The sequence below is a fragment of the Tympanuchus pallidicinctus genome, unplaced genomic scaffold (assembly GCF_026119805.1).
Source record: "Tympanuchus pallidicinctus isolate F22 unplaced genomic scaffold, pur_lepc_1.0 scaffold1, whole genome shotgun sequence".
NCBI classification, from domain to species: Eukaryota; Metazoa; Chordata; class Aves; order Galliformes; family Phasianidae; genus Tympanuchus; species Tympanuchus pallidicinctus.
Window position 1 is genome coordinate 93,851,161 of NW_026294618.1, and position 10,794 is coordinate 93,861,954.

General features: G+C 45.1%; 1 protein-coding gene across 1 annotated transcript; it reads right to left on the reverse strand.

Annotated features, from left to right (window-relative positions):
• Nucleotides 1–4,886: 4,886 nt before the first annotated feature.
• On the reverse strand, nucleotides 4,887–9,511 carry CST7 (cystatin F). The gene is made up of 4 exons (XM_052676455.1): nucleotides 9,348–9,511; nucleotides 6,047–6,219; nucleotides 5,632–5,748; nucleotides 4,887–5,232 (listed from the first exon to the last, which is right to left on the reverse strand). Exons 1-4 carry the CDS (start codon nucleotides 9,421–9,423, stop codon nucleotides 5,155–5,157), a joined length of 444 nt encoding a protein of 147 aa, XP_052532415.1. The 5' UTR covers nucleotides 9,424–9,511; the 3' UTR covers nucleotides 4,887–5,154.
• Between the last annotated feature and the right edge of the window lie 1,283 nt (nucleotides 9,512–10,794).

Genomic DNA, 10,794 nt, shown 5'->3' on the forward strand with positions numbered 1-10,794 from the left:
GTGATAGTCAAACACTGACTTACTCTGTTGCTCAATTTTCTCACCTCTGAAAAGGAAATAACCATGATTTGCTTTATTATATAATGAAAAACACTGGAGGAAGGGAAGATGATGTTGAAAATGCCATCTGCTTTCACTGTCTATCGTTTGCATTTCCCTGCAGTAATAAAGACAAGCACAGGAAGTGTATTTTTACTGTCAGTGCTCTGTCACTATATACTGCACTACTATCAGACTGCAGCAACCCTGTGGAAGTAGCTGGTGGTTGCTGGATCAGGCTCTGCTGTGCCTGTGCTCACAAGCCTTTTTACTTGTTTCAGTGGTGACTGGATCTGGGAGGAAGATCAGTGAGAGAAGAAAGAAGCCTCGTAGACAACTTGCTGCAGGTTCTGACCTTTGGTCCAGCAGAGCCCTATCTTAATTATTTGTGGGCAGGGACTGCGTGATTCTGTGATAAGTTTCAAAGGCTGAGAAGCTTGACCTTCCTGCCAGACTTGCACTACAGGAACTCTGGAGAAGGGTTGAGAATGGGACGCTCTTGCAACACATTTTGCTGGCAAAAGGGCTGGCTGACTAAGCAGCATCTGGCTAGTATTGCTCCGCCAGCCCTTGTGGCTGTTTTTCATGGGATTTGAAAACAGAATTTGATGTGACAGGGTACAAAAGCAAGTTCTCTGTAGGCCTTGCTTCATTGGTGTTTCAGCAGCCTTGAATCAAGCACAGCTTTGCCTGTAGTTGTACAGCTACCTCTAGTGTTTCATTTCCAAAAGTATCTTATTGAATAATTTAATGCTTTCTTTCATAGGGAAGTAGACCTCAGATGTTTAGGCATGCCAAATGTAATAGCTTCTGTGTGATTAGTTCTCTTCTAAGGCTGTATTCCTGAAGCTGTTAAGTGGAAAAGAAAATAGGCTGTGCTGCTGATTCTCAAGAGGATTAAGACACAGAAAGCCTGACAAGACATTCTTCTTGCATTTATCCTTTCTCTTCTTTCACCTCCACTGCTAAGGATTTAGTACTGTGGTCTCACTAGAAGGTTCTTCAGTCTTTTTAGTTCTCTCTGAACTCCGCAAGTTCAGCAGACTCATATGAACAGTACATATTTCTTGAACATCCTAAACACAGGATTTGCATAGCAAAACTATTTGCATAGTCCTCCAAAGGAGCCCAAAGTCTCTGAAGACCCAAAGGAATGCCTTTCCTGAGCACAAGTAGTACCAGGTCCCGTTCCTGGTGCGGTGCAGTATCTTGGCAGTCCATCCTTGATGAGCAGAAGTAGGGTGATCTGTAGCTGCAGAGCTCAGGTGAAACAGCTTGACTGACACACAGCTTTTTCCTCGCTTCAGCATGAGCAGTGCTTAAAAACAACACTTCCACAGAAGCTCAGATGCTTTTAGTTGCTGGTATTTCCTTAGATGCAACCGTCTCAGTGTGATGCAGTAGCAATAAAACGCCTGTGTAACAACAGACCTAAACTCCCCTTGGTGTTAATAAGAAGGCTGCTTTTACAAGCTCATTTTGCTGTCACGTAAGTGTGAGTTGATGGTGTACTTGATTATATCAGTGCAGGAACATGACACCTTTGCAACACTGAGACTTGCACTTGTCTAGAAGCAAGAGTAGTGTCCAAAGGTCTTGTTAGGACAAGATTTTGAGTGTCAGGAGAAAGTTCTGCACTTCTAAGAAAGCCACAGATCGTATCTCACCCAGGCTGGATGTGGCCTTGGGCAGCCTGGTCTAGAGGTTGGCGACCCTGCCCTTGGCAGGGGGGTTGAAACAAGATGATCTTTGAGGTCCATTTCAACCTAGGCCATTCTATGATTCTATATCTGTGCAACTCCTGGAAGATCCTGAGGTTGCTTCCTGCGTTTCGCCCAAGTGTCTCCAAATTGATGGGATGTGGAATGGGAAAATGGTGCCTGACTAGGCTGAAGGGCTTTAGTATAAAACTGTACAGTAGAACTGCGTAAGGAAAAGGAGCTTAGCTTAAGTACACCACAGTTGTGCATTTTAAAGATATGTTTTTGTTGCTTTGTCTGGCATTGGCGATGGGTCAGGTGTTTCTGCAGGGCGAGAATGTCAAGAAATTTTGCTGAAACTATTTAAGATTCTATATCCTGGGTAACTGCCATGCCCCGTTTCTGGAGCAAACATCTTCTACAGCAGAACTGCTGGAAGATAATGTGTATGTACCCCTGGCACTTACACATGTCAGTGTGAACAGTTTATAAAATTAATTGCAAAGCCTTGGCCCTCCTTTAATTCTGAGTCTGCTTTGTGGCAGTGACCTTTGCATATGGTGTGGTGATCTCCTGAACCTCTGGGACTGTCTGCTCAGTGATCACAGCAGAGATCTTCTGATGCTGATGTATGGACTTTCTCATTTAGTTTGCTTAGAAAAACTAGTGCAGTAAGAGAAAAGTCATGTGGGACTGCAGCTTGTTTTGCTGCTTTGAGGTAGGGACAGAAAAATTTAGCAGTGAGTGATCAAGTGACATAAACGCAAGCAGCTTCCTCCAGCCAGCAGAAAGCCCATCTCTGCTTATAGAGCTGCTGCCAGCTGAACTTTGTCTTGGCTCTGTGCAATTGTATGTGTGACACCCAAGCCACCAACAGACAGGAACAGATTCCTCTGAAGCACTGGCTTTGGCTGTCCTTGGAGCTCTTAATGCTGCTGCTGGGATTGTTCCTTTTTCTCCAGGGGGTGGATTGACAGGCTCTTCCCCTCTCTTCTTAGAGCCTAAATTTTACTGGCTATATTTATGTTTTCAGTTGCCTTTTGTGGCCTAGAGTAGGTCAGAGTCTCAGCAAGTTCTGCAAAGGTGTGAACTCCTTGGAGTGAACTGGTGAACAAGTTAACCTTGGTGTGAATCTCAGCAATGATGTGTGTTGGGCAGAGACATCAGCCTGACTGCTGTGTGGTATTGTGATTCAGTGGTACTTAGCTGCAGTTCTTTAGGTCAGTGCTAGTAGTGTCCTCTTGACTCAAGGCTGCTTAGTTGCTGAAATCTTTCCCTGGCAAAGTGCTCAAGAATGTACTAAGAGCTCATCTGACTTCTGCTCTGCTCTTTTCATTGGTGCTCATGGTAACTCTTATTTGTCTGGAGATGATGGATTATCCTACTCCAGCATACCTTGCTTACTGTGATGATACAATTGATACTTTGCTGCAGCTGTAAATTTTAAAGCCGATTTGTCTTTCCCAGAAGCTTTTTGTCTGAGTTGGTTGCAATGAGCTCAGCTTTGTTGCAGGAAATGCTGCCTGTAGTTTCACGTGTAGCTGTACTTTGCTTCCAGATAAGCCTATTTGAATAGAAATGTCTGAAAATCTTGCTGTGTTTTCCTTAAGACAGCAGCCTGAGCATGCTGGGTTTGTTGACCTGTGTGATGCCAGATGTCTGGCTTAACTCTTACTTTTAACACACGGGCAATTAATTCAGTGGCAATATGAAGATGTGACCTGTTTGCCAGGAGCTTGCAAGATCGTTCATGGGAGATCATTCTGTTTTGTGCTTACTGTTTTGTGCTGGCTTGAATATTTACACAGACCTATGCTGATTGTGTGCCACCTGCATGTGGAAAGGCTGATGTTTCTGAGCATCAAGCTGTCCTGTTGGTTGGAGGAAGAAATGTTTGTCTTGCCTGTCTGGAGCTACAGCTTGGCTGGAAACCCTGACCATTGCTGCTATATGGAGCACCCAGCTGAAATGGAAGAACTGAAACCATTGTAACCCCTTTGAGTTTCAGACAGCAACTTCTCTTGGCTCTTCTTTCCTCTAAAAACTTTGCTGTGGCTTGGTTTTTTTTCTGCTTTGTGGACCACGAGGACAACTGTGGTTAGATCTCTTTACTGTCTTTGGCATCAGGCTGTCAAATGGAGGCTTGTGTGGTGGATTAATGTAGCACCACATCCAACCATGGAACTCCCAGAGGTTTCTTCTGAGCAAGCAGAGGCCTCTGCTATGCTGTTAACAGATCCGTCAGATTTAGGGATTCCTGTACCTTGGCCTAGAGCCTGTCAATGGCTGTTCTTGACAAAATGGACATTATAGAAGGCTGAAAGTGAGGTGTCATTGCTAATAGGAGCTATAATAGAGCAGTAGAAAAGCAACAGCTCTCAGAAGGAAGTGTGTTTGTGGGGGGAAAAAAAGTGTTCCTTATAGCTTAAGTCTGGGCCCTAACCATTTGTAAGTGTATGAATGAAACATGGGTTCAGTGGGCTCAGGCTTTATTGCCATTTCAAGTTAATTGTTACAGCCTTAGTACAGTGTAAGTGATAATCTGCATGAAGAGAGAAGGCTTAAAGAGAGGTAGGCACACATGTAGACAGGACCATCATTCTGCTAAACTTGAATGTAAGTCAACCAGAAACTGAATATTGAATACTAACCTAAATGAAACTACGTTGTTTAACCTCAGCAAAAATATGCTTTGGGAAATGATTGTGTTTATGTTTCGTAGCATTTGCAGTGCTGCCCTCTTGGAGTAGAGCTTTTGTTTAAAATAGAAACTCTATTTAGACTGTGCTGTTTCTGGTTTGTGGTTGTGTCTTAAGACAGGCTTATCCACACTCATGTCTTGAGGCAAGAAAAATTCTACCTTATGCATTCCTGGCAAATGTATCTTAGGTTTTATCTGGCACTGCAGCCCCTTAAGACTGTGTGTTATGTGTGCGTGTGTGTGTATCCCTATGCATACTGCCTCACTGTAAAGCTTTCCACAGTGTTGAAGTTGCGTGTGCTGGGGTTTAGGCTTTTTATACTGTAGTTGTACAAAGATTCATCACAGAACAAAGCGGTCTAACAGACCTTCCTGGGCCTGTTTGCACTGCTTGGAAATCTCAACCAAAAAGATGAATTGCTGTCTGGTGAACAAATGACAACATGTTCTCATATGCTGTTTAGTTTTAGAAAAAGAGATACACAGCTGGATAGCGATACATTCAGTCAAGGCAAGTCTTGTCTTTGTCACTCAGATCTTGAGCATCTTCCTTAGAGGTGTGGGGGGGAACCAGCAAGCTTTGAGAGAGAGGTTTTGTGGTGATTCTGTGCAGGTGTTCCCCACCTCAGTTTTGGCCCCAAAGTCCAGACAAGAAAAAAACTCGTGGGTGGTAGATCCTCTGAAAATCATGACAAAATCATGACGAAAGTTGGGTCAGTGACAGAGAGAAACAGGAACATCTGCTTTATGCAACCAAGGTGTCATCCAGACCTCAAAATAGCATTTCAGCATCTGCAGATAGAGAACGGATGATAAAGTTCAGCTGTCGGCTTGGTGTTCCCAGCACTGTGGGCCAAGGTGTGGGAAGAGAGAATGGCATCCTTCTGTGCTCTGCCCCAGCCTAGGGAAAACACTGTTTGTCAAGTGCCCGCATATTAGTGAGAAAGGCCCTGCAAGGGTTTTCTCGTCCCAAGAAATGTTTATATGTAATATCTACTCTATATGTAGCACCTGGTTCAGCTCCTTCTAGTCAGGATATTGTATACCTCCTGTATTCAGCTGGCTCTGCACAGAGGAGGCTTGTACGTCCGTGGGAACATAACAGAGCTGGTTTGAAGGTGACAACACAGCTAGAGACAGCCAAGGATCACCTGTGATTGCTGGGTACCTCCCTGAGGAAGTAGTACATACCTGTTGCAGATTTTTCTTCCTCTGGAAGTGACAGTTGTCCAGGTTGGAGTGCCCTCTCTTCTCACACACTGTGCGGCCAATTTCCACGTGGAGCATGTATTTCAGACCTCTGACGATCTAGAGAAAATGGTTTCCTCCTTTAAAGCAGGCTCAGGGGAAGGGATGCTGAAATGAAATTCTGGCTAGGGATCAAGCACTACATCTGTCAGTTGTGTGTGGTGTTGTAGATGTGTTTTATGGGGATGGGTGGGAGTGCCTCATGTGGAGCGGTTAAGTGGGATAGAGGGACTTGTGCTGCTTATGTTAGGGCACTGTAGAGCAGTCCTGAGGAGGATAAAGGCTCCTGTGTCTCAGGTGCTCTGTAGCAAGGGTCGATAGATGGTGGAGGACCACCAGAAATGTGCTCTCTTCTTACCTGTACCATAGCTTTGTTTATTTGCCATTCTTTAAACAGAAATAGGTCGTTGGAACTGTTGTTGTATTGGTAAACCCCAAAGCGAGCTGCCTTGCGAACGCCAGGATTGTTGGTGTTCATTGGTACCGGGAAGCCAGGATTCACGGTTGAATGAGGTGGTGGTGTGTATGTAGCTGGAAAAACACAAAATGCAATCATAGAACATATGCAGTGGCTGAAATAGTGGGTGGTTATTCAGGACTCTGAACCAATCCTAAGCCTTCTTACTTGTCCCATGCACTTCACAGAATCATCACAGAGTGGCTTGGGTCAGAAAGGACCTCAAAGATCATCTAGTTCCGACCTCTGTGCTGCAGGCAAAATTGCCTACCACTAGATGTGCTTTAGGAAGACTGGTCATCTCCATTAAAAAGTGATTTTCCTTTAGATGTTTGAAATAGCAAAGCAACCCATGAAATGGTTGCAGAGCTGAGACTGCCTGAAGGAAGACTGGCTATTGTAAGCACTTAGGAAGTTTCTGGCCCAACACCTATCTCAAAGCAAGGCTGGGTTTGAATCTATCTATAATCTAGAGCATGTTTCTCAGAGTATAGTGTAATTTTGGTAAAATATCAAACACTGACTGGCAGAACTGTACTGCTTTGTTGGCATGCCAAGACATAAGCATACTTCCCCTTCACCTCCCAATAGTTTTGATGTTCTTGTTTTTGTTTTAGGGAAATACAGATTATGATATCTTTCAGTTCCTGAAATACAAGGGGAAGAATCCTCAGCCTGTACAGGTTGTTGTGCTGCTGCCAAGGAAAAGACCTGCCACTCCAGGAGTGGCCCTTGGAGTTGCCTGTGTGTGTAGGCAGCAAGCATGTGCACGCAAACTTGCACTCAAAGCTTGTACTAATTTTCTGCAAAGCTCAAGCTGTTTCTCACCTCCAGCTTTTTTTCACAGCTAGATGTCAATAACAGCTGTGCCACAGAGCATAACCTGTGCATGTAAGCCAGTTTCTACTGAGAAACATAATTTAACTTTCTCCACAGTAGAACAGAGCCAATCCACTGACCCTGTCTGCTTGAAAACAAATGAAACAAAAAACCCCACCGCCAGCAACACAGAGCATTACATGCCACCACCAGTACAGGAGTCATAGAGGCTCATAGACCTTGCAGCCTAGTTCTGGAGATATTTCTCAGGCAGGGCATCTTGTCCTCTGCTCAGCTTGTGGGTAAGATCTTTTCAAAGCATCTGTTTTGTCCCAAATGGAGTTTGCTGTAGGGCTAAGATGGTGGAGCCAACAGGCATTGCCAGGGAGAGCAGCTGTACAGACCTACACAAAGACCAGAAAGAGGCTTGGAGCAGAGCAGGACCTTGATCTGGGCTTTGTCCACATGGCTCTCCTCTTCCTCAGAGATGCAGTGCTCTTTTTTGCACCAGCAATACCTATTAAATAGCTTATTGGATCCTGCTGTTTCTTGAGCCTTCTGAGCTAGCAACTGAGACAAGCTGTCCATTTGAGAGGAGCTCTCTAGCTTGGGTTCTTCTGGCTACTCTTCAGGACTTTGTTTGAATTTATGCCCTTATGTCAGTTGGAAAGGCAGATGTGGCAATGGTGGGGTTGTTGACAACACACGGTATCCCTTGTAGATGGAGGAAATAATATCATTTTTTTCAGTATTAGCACGAGTTCTCTGTGGCTTAATAGCTCTCAGCACTTCTTGAGTCATAGTGACATCCCTGTTAGGTGTGGGATGGCAGGGTGGGGGCAGCTGAAGTCGCACTGCATGTATGGGAAGGAAACACTGAATTGTGTTACTCAAACCAGTGTCCAGAGTGCCCTTATCCCTATGACTGTGGTGCCCCATAGATACAGCAGTCTCACATGTGTCAAGTACTCTGAAATGCGACATCTGGAGAGGTGAGTTTAGTCTATCAAATTGGACCTAGTGTGGTCTAGGCATGTAGCAGGCTGGTAGGACATGCAGCATGTGTCACAGGCAGATGATAGGCTGCTGTATTTTTGCTCCAGCTTTCGCTAAGGGGTACTGGGCATCTTACCTCCTTCACCCAACGTGATTTTCTATTGAGTATGATTCACATTGGGGTAAAGTGAGTATAAAATTTTGCGCACAGTGGTCTGAAATAAGTTTTGCTGTTCAGAATAATTTGCACCACTTTATTTTCTACAAAATCCTGAAACACTCTGGTGTGAGGCACCTGTAGTTCTCCTTACTACAAACTTTTCTGACAGGAGTCCCAGCCTGGGTGGGGGGAGAGGCACTGTGTGGCTTGGCCACGCTGTAAAGCTCTCTGAGGATGTGGTCTCATAGGATGGGAAACAACTTCTACTGCCCTGTGGGGAGAAGCTTTGGGTCAGAGCACTTGTTTTATAGACCTCATTGTACTTCTGGGTTTGAATGTGGAGAAATCTAGCTTCCCTCCTCCTACTTCTATAGGGTAGACTTTTCTTGCTCTGAGTTAGCAGGCAGCTGCCTGTTGTTAAACAAGAGAGGGCTGTTCTTGCAAACGTGAGCCAAGTGTTTTATCAAAGGATCTCTCCTGTGCTTTCTGCATTGAGAAATAACTTGGAGGTCCTGTTCCTGCAGTATGAGAACAATCCTATGGATGTTCCTTCCCAGCCTGCAGGATAGCAAATAGGGAACAGATATTCTTTTCTTTCCCCTCCACGAGGTACTTTCAGAACCTCTTCTGCCATTGCTAGGAGCGAGGCTGGGTTTTATCTTTACATGTAAGACGCAGCAGAGTTCCTGCATGCCTCTGCAACCCCCAGAGGAAACCACAGACGAAACAAAAAGCTGCTGGCTAACCAAAGGCCTGAGTGCATTCATAGTTTCTGCGTGTAGGAACCAAAGTAAAGCTGTAGTAGAGCTAAAACCTTCAGAGAGAAAATGTTCCTGTCTGCTGCTTTCATTCCGAAGATTTAAGGCTAGCTGCCATCAAGAGTGTTTCTTTGCTCAGCAAAGGAAGTGGTAGGGAATAATGTGACACTGAAGTCATCTAAATGGTACAGTCTCAAATGCCCATCTGTACTTACCAGACAAATTGTTTCCCATTCTTTAGATTTAGTAATGAAGGTCGTGCAGAATTTAAACAGTGACAAATAAGTTAAAACCATAAGTTGACTTTGACACTGTTAGATGATGTTCCTGGATAATGTGGCTTGCTACAGGGAGAGAAGGTCTTTCAAGCGGGTAGAGTTTCAGCTGCAGTTGAAGGGCAGCAGACAGAGAAAAAGCCAAGCTCACAGGACCTGAAGCACAAGGAAAACAAATGATTTCCCACTCTTACCATCACAAGTGCAGGTGAAGCCCCAGAGCGCTAAACAGCAAAGAGTGGTGAAGCTGCGGGTGAAGTTTGCTGCCATCTCCACTGCATCAGAAGAGGAGCCTGCCAACGTGAGCAGTGACCGCCCTGCTTCCTGCAGGGGAAGATGTCTCTGTGAGAGCTTTTTATTGGCTGGGAGGGATCCTAAACTCTTTAAAAAAAAAAAAAAAAAAAATCACCCTGAATGATCACAGCTCTGAGACTGCCTGTCTCCTGCTAATGACTGCATGTCTCACAGCCCTGCCAAAGGCTCTGCCCTGATGACTGCAAGTCCCACCTCAGATGGGGACTTTTGCTTTGTGATCCTCAAAGGGCTGTGCAGAAATGTGGGCAGATGTGTGTGATGTAATACCATTCTGTGCTCTGGGACATGTTGTGGGGTAATAAGAGTAACGGTCATATGCTTTAAGTTTCACGGGGAAATGTAACCCCTGTGAAATGGGCAGTGAGCCTTTGCGGTGGGGTTCTTGACTTGTATATGGGTGGCTGCATGTGGGGAAGAGTGACAGAAGATGGGTCTTGCTTCCTAAGATGTGGATATAGCTAAAATCACCAGCTGCCGCATTCAGGAGAGAAGAAAATGAGCTGTCACCACAAAGGGCAGAATATGGTGGACCTCAGTTTGCATATGCGTGCTTGTTTCAGGTGATGAACTGTCCTTCTTTGAGCAAAGCCACCTTATTGCTGAAGTCCTAAACTAGTGTGGGCAGCATGTAAGAAGACAAAGAAGGCTCATTTCAGTATTTCTCAGTTGGAAGAGATTAGGCTGAAATGTCCCTCTGAAAAGGACTGGGGCAAATGTAGTGAGTCACACTTACCATCAGTCCTTCTTGCACAGGGCTTCTGAATCAAACCCAAAAGCCTGGGAAATGTTGAGAGAATGAGAGATATTATATTGGTTGTGGTTTTTGCTGTTTCTTTTTGTTTTGATCTCACATGGTGGCCTGACCTTGGATGCAAGACATCAACACATCTCTGGTGTGTAGCTATAACCTATTTGCCACCCTTCTACATGATGCTCCAGGAAGGAGTTTGAGATTCCCCCATGACTTTTGTCCCTTTCCTTCTCTTTTTGCCTTCTGGTGAGTCATGGCCTTCTAATTTGAGGGGGGCAGGAATGGGTCTGCTCAGGAATTTGGGGGGAATCTTTTAAAGCATGTATTCTTCCTTTGCTTAAAACACGTGCATAGGGAGGCCACTGGCGGAGCAGGTTTGGTGTGAGCGGAGTGATGCCTAACAAAGGCAGAGAGGGTGGTTAGAAGCTCACAGCCTGGTGGGGTGGCAGTGGGGGGCCAGAGCTGCCAGGCCAGCTCAGCTGTTGGCACTAGAGGGCACCAGAAGGTAAGACACCGTGCCAGAGGAGTTATTCCACAGTAAACACAGCGTATGCCTTAAGCAAATAGCTAGCCCT